Source organism: Zootermopsis nevadensis, unplaced genomic scaffold (genome assembly GCF_977971745.1).
Source record: "Zootermopsis nevadensis isolate Lab colony 2312 unplaced genomic scaffold, Znev_1.0 Znev_ptg000021l, whole genome shotgun sequence".
NCBI lineage: Eukaryota > Metazoa > Arthropoda > Insecta > Blattodea > Termopsidae > Zootermopsis > Zootermopsis nevadensis.
In genome coordinates this window covers 6,915,083-6,932,783 of record NW_028259153.1, presented here as the reverse complement: position 1 = coordinate 6,932,783, position 17,701 = coordinate 6,915,083, and the positions used below count along the sequence as shown (strand labels likewise).

Sequence of the window (17,701 nt, the reverse complement as noted above, 5' to 3'; positions counted from 1 at the left end):
CCCAAAAGACGGCCAAGTCAGCACAACGAGTGGTTAGACTACTCGGCTACCCTGACTGAGGTTTTCCGTGCTTTCCTCAGTTGTAAGGCGAATGCCAGGGTATAACTTAATAGGGGCACGGCCCGCCACCCTTCCCCCCGATCATGGAGGCCATCAGCTGAAGTGATCTTCCCCCCATGCCGCAGAGGCCTTCAGCCGAAACGGCCCCTCCCTCTCTGGGTTCATACCCCAGAGACCCAACCAACCAAATTCCTTCGACAACTTGCCTGACAGGATAACCTCCCATCAGCAGCAACAAATCCCAGTTTGAATGGTCGAGGCTCCCGCCACGACGAAACCCCGTTAGCGTTAGCAAAATTTCCGTTCTTATATTACGACCGTTTACCATTTCCAGCAATGCGTCTTGTGCGCAGGAATGGTTTCACCTAGGTAGGGACGATGCTTGCGCTTGCGCAGGCCTCTGCCCTCAGTTAGCTTCTTTGGTTGGTTGGTTTGGCTTTCGTTATTGCAGAAAGAGTTGAGCTGTGAATCGGTTGTGGAAAAAGTGCGTAGTAGAGTAGACAATTTTGTGCTGTTAAAAACGTTTTAGAAAATCACAAGTGCTTATCTTTTATAAGAATTATTAAGAAATCTGTGAAACTGCCCGTGGACATCGTGGTCTCTTACAATTGAACAAAGTTTGAGGTAAGGGATTCCTATTTATTTTTAAGTTACTATATAAAGTGTAGTAGTCACATTGTGGACCTTGGACAGAAAGCAAGGCTTTCCATTTCCAGCTGTTGTAGACGGGGGCGACAGGATCTGCTCGAGATAAGTTTATTGAAAAGGATTCCAATTATATTCTAAATAGAGAAGGCCTGCCGAGGTCAGGACGCCCGAACTTTGACGGGGCAAGGGGTCGCGTTCCCAGGGGTTTATCGTGTCCTCTAAATGGATCCCGAACCACGCCTTGGGACGACACGTAAAAAGCCGTCACTGACGTCACAGGGGTGATATCGTTGATTTGCTTATAACCAGTGAATTTCGAAGACGCATCGGACGTTTCACGTTACTCGTCAGGGGGAAACTCTGCTGGTCTACTCACTTATATATATTCAACATTGTGTTTCACACGAACTGTACTCATCTCAATTATCAAATAAATCATCAGCATTCGAACGTCTGCTCGTGCACAGAATTTACTAAGGATGAAATAAGACGGGTCCTTACAAATTCATCTTCTGGGTCTCAGACGCTTTTCGGGCTTGTGACCTTAGTCAGTCGAATCATTTCCCAGGAACAAGAACAGAATTTGCCTTAGCGCCATTCGTCCCTAGTGGTCGCTGTTCGAACAACAGAAAACATCTTTGCCGGGGTTCGAAGGAAGGAAACATTTTCTCTGACCCAGAGCCCGGCCCACTCAAAAATCAATTTTTAAAATTAATCAAGTACACTGACACCGGAAGTTATTTTTAAATAAGGGCAATGAAATTGCAATCTTCTCATTATTTTTAAATGCGTTCTCTTCTTATAGGGAAAGTACTTAGAATTAATTATTGAATGTAACCAAATTATAAGTTAGAGTAATTCGCATTGTATTTTTTAACTACCAACAATATGTAAATATGGATCGACAACAATGGTTATGTTACCTAAGAAACTAATTGTTACGTCATCTGTTTACTCGGCATTGTTGTGTTTAATTATCGCCATCAACAATCCGCTTTCGTCATTCTGTTAAGAGCTGAGCTGTGAGTCGCTTGTAGAAGAAGTGCGTCGTAGAGTAGATAATTTTGTGCTGTTGAAATCCTTTTAGAACATCACAAGTTCTTTTCTTATATAACAATTATTAAGAAGTCTGTGATCTTTGGCGTGGACGTCGTGGTCACTTGCTATTCGACAAAGTTTGAGGTAAGGGATTCCTAATTATTATTATTGTTCATCACATTTAACGTTTTCATCTGCATTTGTGAACTCGTGTAAGAGAATTAAACTTTTTTAACACAATTTCAAGTAACATTAGATTGGCTTCTGTTTGTTCACGGCATCATTAATAATAAAAGAATATTCCAGTAGGCAATTAACATTTTACAATTTTAAAGGAATAAAACGTGTTTCGTAGCCCAGAATCTACTATAAAAATTTGTGATTTCGTCGTCGTCAATAAATTACATCATCAATCAACAATGTCAACAGATATTTGTTTACTCGGCACAACAATGTCGAGTAAACAAATATAACGCTTCACAACAAAGAAATCAAAAAATATCAAGCAAGTCGCATGATCACTGCTCCAGAAGCAGCAGACCGCATTCTTGATTATTGACTGACAGTTGGCTTAAAACATCAGATAAGTGAAAGAAGACGTTATCAAGTATTTGAAGTACCAACTCCAACAACTCCTACAAGGTAAACTGATACTCATTCGATATATTACGATTACGAAAACTATTATGATCGATTTTAAGACGAAGATTTGCAAGGGTGGGGATGGACGTAGAAGGTTGACTGACCAAGAACAGCGACGTAAAGAAGTAAAATATCAGATTACAGGAAGCGCCCCGAAAGGATTAGCCATCGTTGTCGTCAAAAAATGACGTCATCAACTATATCACCTTATATTTGTTTATACACAGGGGTTAGTTTAGAGTCTTACTCAAGATTTTAAAACGCAACCAACCCCCTTCAGGGGGTTGGTCAAGTGTTTAAACCCCCCATTCGGGGGGGTTAGTTTAGTTTCTTACTCAGGTGTTAAAACACTTGAATGAGACACTAAACTAACTCCCCTTCGGGACTAACCAAGTTTGGTTGCGTTTTACAAACTTGACCAACCCCCCCTAGGAACTCCGAAAGGAGCGCCCTGCTCTAGTATTAATAAAAATATGTGGATGCTAAGAAGTGGGGTTTATATTCTGAACAATAATTCGAACACTTTACAATTCCTGATACATCGACATTATTAAAGCGTTTTAGGGAACTGAGAAGAATTCTTATTTCGGATTTAAAAGCCTAATTATCGACGAACCTCCCTACATCAGCAGATTAAATCCGATGAATGTTTGCTATTATTGAGTGCAAAGTATTTATGGGTGCAAAACGTGGTCTTTCACTTTGAGGGAGGAACATAGACTGAGGGTCTCTGAGAACAGAGTATTGAGGAAGATGTCTGGACCCAAAATGGGAGTGGGACAGATAAGAGAGGAAAATGATTGACGAGCTCCTCACCCGATGTTGTTAGGGGGGTGAGCAGGGGAGGGGTGTTTACAAGTTATTGGGGAGACCTCGGCGTAGATGGGAGGATAACATTAATATGGGCCTTACGGGGATGGGACTCGATGGAGCGAACTGGATGCAACTGACTCAGGATAGACCCCGTTGGCGGGCTTTCTGAACATGGTGATGAGCCTTCTGGTTCAGCAAAGAAAGTGGGCTGTTCTTCGACAACCGAGTACCAATCGACTTTTCATAGAATGTCGTGTACATTGCAGTGTTTGAGTAGTGATCTGCGCATGAGTTAGAACAACTTAGAGCTTTTGTGACTGTTCCCAACTGTAATTCTCGCGTTCATTTGATAAATTTAAGTGACGTATTGCGCTCGTGGTTTATATAAATTTGTAACTTACGCAGGAAATTCCTTAATCACGTAAGCTCTTAAGCACTTTTACTTCTACAGAGAGAGAAGAACTCGAAAATTTTATGCTTAAGAAAAAGCGTAGCCTTTTTTTCCGAAATTTATTTCTTAACTGTCTGGATCTGCGACAAAAGTCACGCAATTTCTCTGGCATATTTTTTCGTAATTTTTAAAAATCGGTTCTCCAGAGCAGAGGCATGTAAGACTTTATGGATTACATTGATATTTTATACGTAATGTCTACGTAGATTACATAAAAGAAGATTTAACTTGAAGCGAGTGATGACAAACACGCGGCATGACTTAATATTGCCTAAATCAGTCACATCTTCAGGGAGATTAAGCCAAGAAGTGTGAGATGGGCGGGGCATGTGGAGTGCACGGATGGGGCGAGAGGTGTGCACCGGGTATTTTTGGAAAGCCTGAGTAGAAGAGGACGCTGGGGAGACCTAGACGTAGATGGGAGGATAATCTAAGGCGGGATCTGTGGGAGACAGTAGTTGAAGGAGATTGGATTTTGTTGGCCTAGGACAGGGACCGGTGGAAGGCTTTTGTTAGTTCGGTGATGAAACTTCGTGTTCCTTAAGCCGTCTAGGTAGTTAGTTACGAGGGTCGCTCATTAAGTAATGCCCCACATTTTTTTCCTCAGAACATATTTATTCAAGATGGCTCAAATTTAGTGACAATATAAATCAATGTTTCCTTTACACATACTATTTTTCCACATAGTCCCCATCAACTTGTACGGTTTTACGCCAGCGTGGAACAAGTGCATGCATGCCTTGCCGGTACCAGCTCTTGTCCTGTGCACGTAGCCATGTCCTCACTGCTTGAATCACGCTCTCGTCATCTTCAAATCTTGTTCCGCGGATAGCATCTTTAAGTGGCCCAAAGAGATGGAAGTCGGAGGGTGCCAGATCTGGACTGTAGGGTGGATGGGGTAGCACCGTCCAACCCAATTTGGTGATTTCTTCCCGGGTTCTCAGACTTGTGTGAGGGCGTGCATTGTCGTGCAGGAGCAAAATTTCTGCTGGATGCTTGTGAGGCCGAACTCGTCGAAAACGCTTCTTGAGGGTTGCAGGGTCCTGATGTACGCGTCTGAATTGATGGTCGCACCTCTTGGCATCACATCCACAAGAATGACCCCATCACTGTCCCAAAAGACAGTCATCATGACTTTTCCGGCGGAGGGAGTTGTCTTGAATTTCTTCTTTCTCGGTGATTGAGGATGATGCCACTCCATTGACTGCCTTTTTGTCTCTGGCTCAAAGTGGTGTATCCAGGTTTCGTCACCTGTAATGATCCGGGACAGAAAGACCTCTCCCTCAGCATCAAAACGCTCCAACAATTCAGAAGAAATCGTTTTCCTTTGAATCCTGTGGTCTGCTGTGAGACTTCGTGGAACCCATCTTGCGCACACCTTCGAATATGCGAGAGCCTGGATAATTGCAATCACACTTCCATTGCTGACTGAAAGCTGTTGGGCCAATTGTCGAGTTGTGATGCGCCGATCCTCACGAATAATGGCATCCGCGCGGTTCAACATGTCTGGAGTGGTGGCTGTGGCAGGACGCCCAGAGCGCGGCAGATCACGGAGCTCGGTTTCTTCACTTCCTGAAGCTTTAACTCTCTTAGCCCAGCGACCAACGGTGCTCCTATCGACTGCACAGCTTCCATACACAGCACACAAACGTTTATGAATGTTCACCACCGTTTCTTTTTCAGCAACAAGGAATTCAATTACAGCTCGTTGCTTGTAACGAGAGTTGTTCACAGACGCCATTTTAACAGTTCACTACAGCTCCGCTATCGGTTGGAATCATTTGAAACTCCGTACACGAACGCGGGAAACATCAAATCTCAAGCATGTAAAAGTACACTTTTCTATCTTCATTATTGGCTGAGAAAAAAAATGTGGGGCATTACTTAATGAGCGACCCTCGTAGATTAGTCACATTTAGAGCTTTGTCATTTTGTATTGAATCTCAACAGGCATTTCTATAAAAAAGAAACAAACTCAGCTTGAGAATGTAACAGTAGCCTAGGTAATCTAATATCTCTCCTTTATGAAACATGAAGTTTCATGTCCGTGTATACAAGACCCCGCCTCCAAGCCACATACTCAAGCAGATGAAGTCAATTCACACATTCATTCTTCACCTCTAAGATCCATTTTAATATTATCCCAGCAACTCATAGGACTCTCAAGTGACCTTTTCCTTTCAGGTCTACCGATTAAACAGTTGCACTTCGTGTCTCTGTCATGTGTTCTACATGCCCAGCCCATCTACTCACCCCTGATCTGATAGCCTACAATTTATTAATTAGTGAAGAGATCTATAAAGGTCCATATTACGCAATTTTCACCATTCCGTTGTCAGCAACTCTCTCGCAGGACCGCATATCCTTCTCAGTATCGTGTTCCCTCTCAGTCACTATCAGTTGATGTGCACACGCGTCAGTATGAAGATAAACCTGTAAATGCGATCGAATGTTTTTCAGGAGATGCAGGTTAAGCGAGAAAGCGGCTGTCCTGAGCAAGATGGCGTCAGGTGCACGTGCACCAAAGCGTTGGTCCGTCTGAATAAACTAAGAGAGAGGAACTTCTTGTGTGACGCGGTGCTGAGGTCGGAGGACGGCGGCGTCTTTCCAGTCCACAGAGTGATTCTGTCGATGCGTAGCGAATATTTCAGGTTTGTTTATTAACTGACGTGGTTGATTAACACGTGAATTAAGGACACAACAGACCTCAATTCGTACGCGAAATGTTTTATCCCTTTGATGCAGAAACCTGTATTTTTATACGGCTGATTGTCTTTTGTTATTTGTTCGTTGTCATGAAATTCCACGGCGCCGTAGAAACTGAGTGGCATTTCAGACGTACTTACTGCCTTATTTTCTTGATGATGGAGGCAGTAAGCACCTCTGAAACGTCCGATAATTTCTACGAGACAAAATCCCAGAAGACATACGTGGTCTTTCGTACTAAATTTTAAGTGCGCTTGTACCAAGGTGAGAGTCAATCGATCTGGAGGGAGACATAGAAACATTCCATTTCCAAAACGTCTTGGTTTTAATACATAAAGACGACCGACGATGTCCAGAAGAAAGTTGGTAATGCCCGGAACATTGGAACATTGAAAGCTGCTGTGTGTTGCTCTGTCTGAAATAAACTATAACAAAGAACTTCGCGAGAAATGTTTCATTGATAGGAGAGAATCGTTCGAGAATTTGTGCATACGTTAATTTGCTTGTGTTTTAAATAAAGATGCGGCGATTTCTCGAAATGAGAAATGAATTTTAACCACGAGTTATTGCTTCTGTTTCCCAACAGACGCTGTGCCCCTTTTTCAGTTTTCCGACAATCAAATCTTTCCGTTTGTCTTGATCTGCAAATCCCTTAATTTGAAATAGGAAATTGTTTCCTGGTTGGTGATCACCTCTTAAAGGCCTCGTAGAATCATCGGCTTTCCTTTTAAGTTGTTTATTATGGGGAAAATGTTTTAAGAGAACAAATATATTTCATATTACGAACTGATCAATTAGTGGAATGTACAGCCTGCGATGTGTGTTGAAATATTTGCGTTGGCTTTAAAATATCTGTAGTATTTGTTATAACCTCAGATATCTCTTGAAGGATTCAAGGGTAAGTAAGAAACGAGGGTGGCTATTCCATAGTACATATTCTCGCTGCTTGCTTTCCGATTATTAGGTTAAATTTTTTTAAGCCTTCGCCCGCTTTCGAACCTCTCGCAGTTAATCCGGTCCCATTCGTACACATTCTGGGAGTTTTTTAATTATTCTGGTAACAAAAATTCATTCATCACATTGACAAACGGATACTTTTATTTGGGTACGTGAGTCAAAAAAACTTAAAGTTTATGCACATGACTTGTAATTTTCTGTTCGCCGTTTCTCCAAATCGACGTTTCAGGACTCTCTTCACATCACTGCACACAAATGAGACGACTGATGTTCTCCTCCACGGAATTAGCTCGGAGGAGATAACCCAGATACTGGATTATGTTTATTCTCGCGAGTTGGACATCCGCTCCGACAATGCGTGTCGGCTGCTCGAGACGGCTGACTACTTGAGGGTACCAGGAGTTATTGAACTCTGCTGCGACTTCCTCATGGACGCGATGGACGACGACAACTGTATCGACATCTTGCGTATCGCAAGGTAATTGATGTTCATTTGTCATTTGCTGTGAAGCCAGACTTCGTCGCTGGAGCGAATCAGCTTTACTCAAGAGAGCAGCCGAGTGCCGGGTCGGAGATTAAAGCCTCTTAACAAGAATTGGGCAAATTATTATGCGTTGGCATTTTGTTATTAATGTGCCTGTAATTTAAATATTCTGATTAACTGCGTATGTTTTGATCGTCATTATGACCAGCAGATGAATAATTTCACCATGTGGAACGTTAATCACGACCTATTGCAGGGTCATACTTAAATCTGTCTTCCTCTCGAATTCCTTTTCTTCTTTCTATCTTTCTCCGCGGCATTCTTTGCTTCTTACATAAACCTCCCAACACCAAAATCAACATTCAGCCCCACATCTTTCTGCGTACAGCAAAATCTCCGTTAACCGAACCTCGATTATCCGATTCCCGCATTAAGCGACCGAATTTCAACCAGATCGTTTGCGATTGGATTCCACCGGGGAGAGTGTTTAAATCGATGTCCACGCGGTACAGTTCATTGACCTAACCTCACCCCAGATTTTGCTGATTATTATGAACACTTCAAGACATTTAGAGAATTCGTTATTATCGGGCAAAGACAAGAAACAGCCCGCTGGTTCTCGTAGAAGATGAACTCCTACTCCTTCTTGTACAGGACAACACAGCAAGCAAATCAACTGACATCGGCAGAATCACACCGGAACCTCCAGTTAATGCGATGGACAGAATGACTTATAAATTCACTACTTTAATTCAGGGACTCCCTCGAGTTGCGCTCACGAGTGACACTCGCCGTCGGCTGGTGCGTGCGACACGCCCGCATCATTCGCTAGCGACTAAAATCTGTATTGAGTCTCAACTTATTTGTTCAATTCCATGTCCACGTTCCCCTACGCCCCGCTCATCAGACACTTGGTTCCCCCATTTAGTCCGGTTACACGAGGTTTCACGGGATTAACACACGCAGTTACCAAAACGTCGTTCCGCCAAAGTTAATGCTAGAATTCAAAATTCTACACTCCTCACCTCACTGCCTTCTTCACTTGCGTACGCCGTGCCCTTGTTTCAACCTATAACCTTATCACGAGGACGAGCGGGCATTGCCTGGGTACCTTCAGAGCCGAAAACGTTCTATTTTGCCCCGGTTAAACGGAGCGTCTCTCAGCGTTGCCTCTCCACGTGTCGGCTCTCAGTCTCGCTCATTCGGGCTTCAAACGGCTAAGGTAAAAACTTCAGGCGAAATACTGTGGTGTTTTAGCACTTCAGAATCCAGTTATTGCTTCAGTATTTCAATGTGTCAGATTTCGAAGGAGATTGATTCTGAGACGGCTCTTACCCTCGCTGTCGCAGGTCTCACTTCTGCGCCGACCTTGAGACTCGTGCTCGTCGCTTCGTTCTGCGCCAATTCGTGGAAGTGTCTCAGAAGAGCGAAGAACTGCTGGAACTGCGTGTAGAGGAGCTGCAAGCGATAATCGAGGCCGATGAACTGAACGTGAAGGACGAGACATTTGTGTGGGAGTGCATTCTCCGGTGGATCAACCACGACCCGGACAATAGGAAAGGTCACATCGCGGACCTTTTGAAGGGCGTCAGACTGGGATTACTTGACAAAACGTTTTTCAACGAGAAGGTCAGTATCTCCCTGAAATCGTGGATGTTTATTGGAAGTAAATCCCGCATTTTCAATTCCATATTCACACGTTTTCGTAACTAATTAATGCAAATTTTGAGCCTTTTTCTACGTCACGTGTAAGCCCGTCTGTCTGTCCGCAGTTCCAGCTCGTTCATTAGATTTAATACTGATACGTTTTAACAGAATCTGTTGACATATTCCAATTCTGGTTAAAATGTTACAATGACATCGTGAAAATTGTACAATATTTTGAATTCCTTATTCCGCGCAAAATTTCCTGCGTAAGAAATCCCCAGATTCCCTTAGTTGCCATGGTTGCAATAATTTCCTGTCGTATGCCGCTGGTAATACGCTCGCATACGCGTGTGTATGTGCAAAACAAATATTCGACTCGTCCTTTTATGCAGAAATGTGGTTGGAGATAATAATCGTCTTATATTCATCGTCTGTGCCACAATCTTTGATTGAAGTCTCAGCTTATATTAAGATCCATTACGTGTTTTAATTCAACCACAGCATTCCACCGTCAACTACATTCAAACGTCCACTCAGCTCGAACAGGAAAATCCTCCAACTGATAAATCACGTCTTCTAATGCAGCGTTCAACTTAACCAAAGTTCCTACTGCCGTAAGAAGCGTATCTTAGATGCTCTAATAATTTCAAGCATCTCCGACGATGAACACTTAGCGTGAAAATATTCAGCTGATTGACCACATAGGGACAACAAATATCGGAAAAGTGCAACAAGAAGCCTTCGTTCTACCTCTGAGAATAAATTACCCCAGGGGCTTCAGACTCACAGACAGATTTAACATTCAAATATTTTAAACGTAATCTCACGAAGCAGCCATATTCCTTCTTCCATTTCTCCATGCGCTTTAACCCGAGAGGGAAAAAAGTTTCTATCCAAGGTCAAATGCCCTGTAATTTCAGCCACTCGCCTCTTACGAATATTCGTGAAAGAATCGCACGGATTCATGAAAATGTTAACTGCGTCAAATGCCTTTACAACTTATCATTCCTATCTACTAGTTTTGAATACTTAAAGAGATCCACCTGATGATGACCAATTAAGGTCGAAACATGGAATGGCTCTTAATAGAATCGAGCCCATAATCACACGCTGTTGTGTAGACGGGCCTTCCACCCAACCATCAACATGCAGAAGGTTGCCTCCCTTGAAACTCGAAGCAACTAATTGTCATAATTGTCTTTAGATGCTACGTAATTTCGACGATTAATTAAACTTATCGAATCAAAAAGAATGTGCATCTCGCTCGGGAGAGACGAGATAAAAATTACATATTTTAATGTGACTCAAAATGCAACCCTTACTGAAGTATTATTTTTCGGCTGAAACACATTTCAATAGTTTTCTCTAAGATCGATTTAACCTTGATTCGCTTCTCCCCTCAACCTGTGCATTTGTTAAGAGCGTCGTTAAATAAACCAAAAAACATTTTATCCTGTATATGTCACAGTCTATTTCGGTGATTTCAGAACAAAATTATGTGTGAATTTCTTGTCTCCTCTGCAATGGAACATGGCATCCCTTCCTAAAAGTTCATAAGGTTCACATTGAACTGTTCAACAGGTAATAAAACACCCGTACGTGAGGAAGAATAAGGCGTGCAGACCCTTGATCTCGGAGACGCTCAAATTCCTGGACGACGCGAAAAGGTTGTCGAAGGACGACAAAGACTTCATGACATCAAGGATTGCCCGCCCGCGAATCCCACAGGACATTCTATTTGCTATAGGTGGGCGTCGCGACGGAATTTTGACAGATGTGATCGAAGCCTACGACGCACGAGCAGACCGGTGGAATGTGGTGAGTTGCGTAAAAATTCTACACTTACCGTGCCTTGTTAAATGACGCCTCCGAGAGAAAGTAACTTTTCTTTTGTTGCTTATTTTTACTAATTGTTTATTTAAGCTTAATCACAAGGACCTCTTAGCCTCTTTATTTCGTGTTCGCTAATTTTCATTGCACTGAACACAATTTTTAAGAGAAGCTACAAAGACATGAATTAAAAAGAATAAATAAATAAATAAATAAATTACTCAAATGCTGAGTCTCGTGTAAAATGTAAGTTCTAATAAGATTCAACGACGGATCTGAAGTTTGCCTTAAATACCGTTTACAATAAGCGTCCTACTTCAACTGTCATGGCAACCTGTCTGCTGATTTTAGACATCGTTGATCGTCTTTGGATTTCAACGTAACAAATGAAGCACTGATCAGCGTCGATGTCGGCCATCTGCGTGGTCACGCCTCGTGAATTAGAAGGCTTTGGGGTGGGGTGGGGGACGTACTGCCTCCATCTCTCCGGCGATAAACCCAAAAACCAGATCTGTATTTGCCATCGTACGAACCTGAAAAGTCAGCTGTTGATAAGAAATTGATTCTACGTTTGTCTGTCGAACTTGACGAGAGCTTCTCTTCGGGTCTTCCTGTTTCCACCTTCGCTCCAAGTTAATTTCTCACGGTCTTTGTCGAGTGCCACCCACCACGGTGTAGCAATTTCGGTCCACTGTTGGGGGTTGAACCTCTGCTCCGGTGGTTGGTCTCTTGGACTCTAATGTAAGGACTTCACTTTAGTAGACAGAATGACCCAAAGAAACACAAATCCATAACATGTCGTTCCTGCAGGTGGAAGGGGTCGACTCGATCGGTCGTCGAATGGACCATGGCACGGCAGTGGTCGGTTTCGACATTTACGTCATCGGTGGTACCGGCAACGGCTTTGAAAATTTAAGCTCATGTTTCTGCTTCAACGCTGTTACGAAGACATGCCGCGAGGTGGCGCCTATGCATGAATGCAGGTAAGATGCAGCTTGGTAACTGAGGAAGTCCTTGGAACAGAGTCCTTCTTCAAAAGCTAATAGTCGCTGTTTAGTCAATATATAAATCTGGGCAGGGGACGTAAAATTGAACCACTCACATACAGGAGCATCGTGCAAGGTGCGAATAGGTCGGAGGACTTTTGAGACAATTTTGGTTTTAAGAATGCGATTTGCTTGTTAATTCAATTGAATTAAGATTTAACAATGACGAGCGAACAATTGCGTTCTGCGAGAGGAAATGCATTTGAATCAGCAAAAAATGAGTATAGCAGAACGTGACTTTTTTCGTTTCAGATGCTCTTTAAGTGTGGCAGTTCTGCGAGGTGCAGTGTACGCAATGGGCGGTTGTGGTTATCTCAGAACGGCGGAAAGATATGACCCCAAGACGAACCAGTGGTCGTGGATCGCTCCCATGAACACAGGGCGATACAATGCAAGTGCGGCTGCACTAAATGGTACGTAAATCCTGTGAAACAGAAATTTGTGAATTAGTGCAGAAGGCGAGGCGTCTGTCTGTCTGTCCGCGTATAAGAACGCAAGAACGGTTGAAGGAATCGCAGTATTTGAGGTTATCTCGGTGGCTAGTACGAAGATGGCTGTCGTTTGGCTTCTGCCGAAGTTTCAGGCGAACATTATGCCTTCATCTTAAGGCATTCCTCTTCGCTCTTGAACTTAGTTTCCCTCCCTCCATCGTCCCATATTCTTTCATTATCCCTTTCTTTTATCCGTGCTACGGACTTCGTTATTTCACAGACTGCAACGGCTTGAAGTTCTGAGTGCGTGATGGTTTCTTCTGCTCTCGTAAGCTGTCTCTGTGCGTCGTCTTCTGCCTCTTTAGTTTAAACTAGGAGTGAATTCAAACAACCATCAAACTATTAAACTGGATCTCAAATAATACAGATGTAATATGTTTTTGAGACGGTTAATAATCTCATGTAATTAGCACATTGTATTATAAATGTAGAGCACCTTTTAGCAGCTCGTTCCGCACATTTCTGGTACCAAATTTAATTAAATTCGTTTTACAGTAGATGTAAATTATGCATTAATTTAAGAATTTTATGCTGTTTATATTAAATTTTATCAGTTAAACTCGCTTCCTTTGACACACCGATGGTCTGCATTCGAAACAGATGAACAAAGACTTTCTGTGACTCGAAGTGGGACATTAATAGATTTACAAATTTAATTAGGGATTGTCCATGTTTGTGCTCTACACGGAGCAATTTTGACGCCTCTGCCTACACCAAATATGTGTAAAGTTTGTGTCATATGGCTAATTTGTTTTTACAGACAAAATATACGTCGCTGGTGGATTTGATAATGATTTTCTAAACTCGGTGGAAGTTTATGACCCGGACAGCGACCGATGGACGTTCGTTGCACCAATGCATTCTAGACGTTGGTTTCTTTCTTGCGTCGCGTTCCACGGCTGTCTGTACGTCCTAGGTGAGAACTCCCGACATTCTGAGTAATGCTCATCTATCCTTCTTACAGAATTTGATATCGTGAAATGTTTTCCTGGTATTTTTGAGTGACTGAGATTTTATGAACAGCATTCTTCTCCCGTCATTACAGAGTTAGTAAGTGATTATAACCCCGATTCGTGGTATCGATTACATTTTCCAAAAAAAAACACTTAACTAACTAACTAACTAACTAACATCGCACAATCTCTTGTGGTATCTCAACTAACGTAAGCCCCATTTTTCACACAGTTGCAGTTTTAAAGGTAAATATTTTGTTCTTGTAGCAAGGAAATTCCAGTTTGCCGCTGTTATCCCCAAAAAGCCGATGGTTTAAAGTAGTCCCTTCGTAGTCTTTGATTTTCGTCACTTGTTTCCTAACGCCGTTTTGAGCATTGCATCTTGTGTTGATTTTAAGGCTACATTCGCACGCAATTTCCTGATGCTACAAGTACGAAAATGAAATTGTAGCTGTTCCTGGTGTTAATACTGACAATGCAAGAGGAAATGAATTTTCTCGTTGTATTTAATTCATCCGTTCCGTTTACGGAATTACAAACTTTAAGAGCATAAATCCGTTTGTAAGAAGCATTGAAGTTTCGGGAAATACAAACATCTAGAAAATTTTAATTGGTAATCTTGAAGAGAAGATACCACTTGTGATACATTGGCGTAAAAAGAAGGATATTATTAAAATGTTTTTAAGGATCTAGAGTATGTGAGATGAGGCCAACTACCGACTTTTGTGAATAAGGTAATGAATCTTGTGGCTCCATAAAAGCCACAAATTTCGTGGCCAGGTCTCAGAGTAATACATATGAAGATAGGCCCCACTGAATGGGGTTAGGATAAGTTCCCTTTGGCAGCTTTTTTTATATCCTGTGACCTGTTACTGTGTGTGTTTGTGCAGGAGGACACAACAAGACATCAGGCAGGCTCAGTATCGAAAAATATGACCCTGCAGAAGACACGTGGACCGAGATCGCTGCCATGAACTACTATTCAGATGAACTCCACTTAGAAGTGATGGACGACACGATCTTCGTAATCGGTGAAAATCGTAACGGGGAAGACTTCCTCTCCCATGTCTCATGTTTCAGTGACAAGGAAAATCAATGGTTTGTGTCTTTGTTTGTTTGTTTCTTTGTATGATTCTTCAGGGCTGTAAAATCACAAACTGTTTCTTTCGAGAAGCTCTAGGAACTGAATCATTACCAGTCAAGATATCCACGTTCTTGCAGATGCTGCGCCGTGTAGTGACGTAGAAACTGACCGACGTTTCGGAAGTTCTTACTGCTTACTCAGGGCCTCGAATAAGGGCGCGAAAAATGGATGAGAGGAAGGGGGTAGAATGAAAGGCGGCAGGGCGAAGTTGCGGTCAAGCTGATTGGTTAAGGCAGACGGGGAATGACTAGGAAATGCTAATCAGACGTAAATTGTGAATGCATTAATAAGAAGTTCTTTGACTAAGTTTCTTTGATCAGTGGCACTCTCTTGGGCAGGAAGTTTCTGGCGTTCAGCACATCAGCATCGCCATAATCTTCGGCTTTCATCAAAGTCTTAGGCCAGTTTCAGGTTTAACGACGCGTACCGCCCCATGTTCCCATTTATGATGGAAGTTTATTTCAAAATGGCTGTCTCTTGGCGTGTTTGACCACGCAGTCTCCTGCCATCTGTTGACGGAGTGAGTAAGGAGCTCCAAAAATATCCCAGAAGACAAATTTCTTCATACTTGTTTGAGGAAGAGCCGGAAATCCATTTGATATTGGTTTTTGTCTGTTTTACGTCTATCAGAACCTCTCCAGAACTATTTTTGGTAGGACAAAAAGTTTTTCAAAATGCATTGCTAAAAGAGGGAAATATTGTCATGGACGCATGTCTCCAACAAGACACGCTTATCTCTCGAAAGAAAGCGTGTGATTAAATTTATTATTCAGACCGAAAGTAATGGCTTAATGAAGTGTACCAAACGCAGTTAGCTCAGAACACAAGTCACTTGACAGCCTTTTAAAATAGTGGTAACCTCTCCTTCCATTTCGATGTAATAAAATGTGTTACCTTATAATAGGACGCTGGCCCATGTTCTGTGTGCATCTGAGTACAAGAAAGATCACGTGGGAACTGTTCTGAAATATGGTGAGGCAATCGTGCATTGAATTCCGATTGGGGGAATTTCTGTTTAGGTTGTCAGGAAACAAATTATAAGCAACGACATTTCGGTGGAAGCTGTGCCCTTAGCTTCAAGCAGTTTCCCATCCTACATAAAGGCAGAGCCAACCCATCAGACATGGATATTTTTAGGGCAAAACATTTTACGACTCCCAAAGATAATTCTTTTATTCTTATTCTACACCGAAATCTCTGATATTTTAGAACCCCAAATGTAAAAGTATATATATATATATATATATATATATATATATACATATTTTCTGTAATTGTGTCCGCGAAATGCGGTAAAAATTGTCTTGAGTGTAGATTATACTAATGGACGATGAAAGAGGGTTTGTTTTTACTTTTAATATTTCAAATTGCAGGCACAAGGCGGCAGACATGAATGTTAGTAGAAGAAAGATGTCGACTTGTGTCATCGAGAACCTACCGAATGCAAGCGACTACGCCTTCAAACACAGAGACAAATCGATGGAAGAGAAATTCAAAAAAATATTGGATTCGGAATGTAACCGTCCTTCTGCGGATGTAGCCACGGGTTCGAACCCAGTAGCTAAGCCGGCGCTGGTGCGGTTAAAACGTTTGTTACTTCGGTGCGCGGAGAGGGTTACAGGTTTTCTCAGGATACCTTGACATAGGGTCAGTCGGTGGGCGAGGATCTCCGACTCTCAGGGAAAATACGAAGAGGCCTTAATTGGAGCGGCGCTCGCGGGAGGGCAGCGAAGTCGCTGAGCTGGTGCAATTCTTGACGACACAGTTGTTGTTGTTGTTGAAATCACTCAATTTATTCACGTATTGAGACACACTGATGCAAAGACACAATTATGTTGATATTCAGGCTGTGGAATGAATCGGCTGTTTATGTACTGAAACTTTGCGAACAGAACGCGTCTGCACGACTTGAAGACCGACACTTTTAAAGACCCCGCAACAACACAAACGCGCTATAAATACCCCCGCAACTTAAACTTAGTATTTAATATGGCGATCCGATTCGTCCCCCAAAATCACCCCATAACGTCGGAAACGCTCCGAAAAGCCATATTCTGGTCCCAGTCGCAGTGAGGCGACTGTTCTAGGGAAAACCTCATTCCATATCTGGAAAGGCTTAAGTTTTCGCCTCGTAAACAACTTTTACGAGGCAAAAGCTTTGTGAGTGTCACGGAAGGTCTCGAGGAAAGACGTTCAAGCGAGTGATTGTCGCTACTCTCTTCCAATCCAATACATTAATCAATGCCAAAATTCATAAAATCAATCACATTTGGATGACGTAAGGCGTTCCAAATATAATATTATCCTTCGTTTGTATAAACAGGATTAATACGCCAAAGCCTGGTTTACCCTTATCATCTCAAGTTTCAGCCCGTTCGGGAATCGAACTACGAACCTGGACTGGCACAGGAAAATCAGTAGTTTGCAGTTGATTACATCCACGACGAACACATTAATTTTAATTAATTTCCTTACGAAAATAATGTAGAAAACTAGGAATTGATGTAGGATCTATAAAAGAAAATAAAAAAAGAAATAATTTTGCAGCAAAGAAGGAAAAATTATTTGTCCTCGTTATTTTCTGTCCAAGAAGTCTTATGGAAATTATTTATTTTACAGACGTTTAATTTTATCTAAAATATTACCATTCATCAATATACAGCAGTTTCACCTTGAGTCTTGTAATAAATAAATCCACTTGTGGCGACATGTTTCGAGTTACGAAACCGTCATGATTAAATGTTCTTGCTTCATGAACATCGTTTACATAAACGTCATTATTAAGGCAACA

The 17,701-nt window shown here is 42.1% G+C and overlaps 1 protein-coding gene across 2 annotated transcripts; it reads left to right on the top strand.

Moving 5' to 3' along the window:
• The first annotated feature begins 522 nt into the window (after nt 1-522).
• LOC147873160 (kelch-like protein 10) lies at nt 523-17,650 on the top strand. Of its 2 annotated transcripts, none has more exons than XM_087352533.1 (10): nt 523-684; nt 6,113-6,303; nt 7,545-7,793; nt 9,149-9,428; nt 11,028-11,264; nt 12,087-12,259; nt 12,575-12,735; nt 13,574-13,729; nt 14,657-14,864; nt 16,284-17,650. In XM_087352533.1, exons 2-10 carry the CDS (start codon nt 6,116-6,118, stop codon nt 16,549-16,551), a joined length of 1,920 nt encoding a protein of 639 aa, XP_087208659.1. In that variant the 5' UTR covers nt 523-684; nt 6,113-6,115; the 3' UTR covers nt 16,552-17,650. The 2 variants fall into 2 exon arrangements, with proteins under 2 accessions (XP_087208659.1, XP_087208658.1); XM_087352532.1 differs by lacking the exon at nt 523-684 and adding an exon at nt 1,638-1,890.
• Nucleotides 17,651-17,701: the final 51 nt, after the last annotated feature.

Bases quoted from the DNA above. Each gene is read 5' to 3' on its own strand.
- LOC147873160 (XM_087352533.1), top strand. From the start codon at position 6,116: ATGCAGGTTAAGCGAGAAAGCGGCTGTCCTGAGCAAGATGGCGTCAGG. The intron at 6,304-7,544 runs GTTTGTTTATTA...TCGACGTTTCAG, and splicing joins ATGCGTAGCGAATATTTCAG to GACTCTCTTCACATCACTGC. The intron at 13,730-14,656 runs GTGAGAACTCCC...GTGTTTGTGCAG, and splicing joins CGGCTGTCTGTACGTCCTAG to GAGGACACAACAAGACATCA.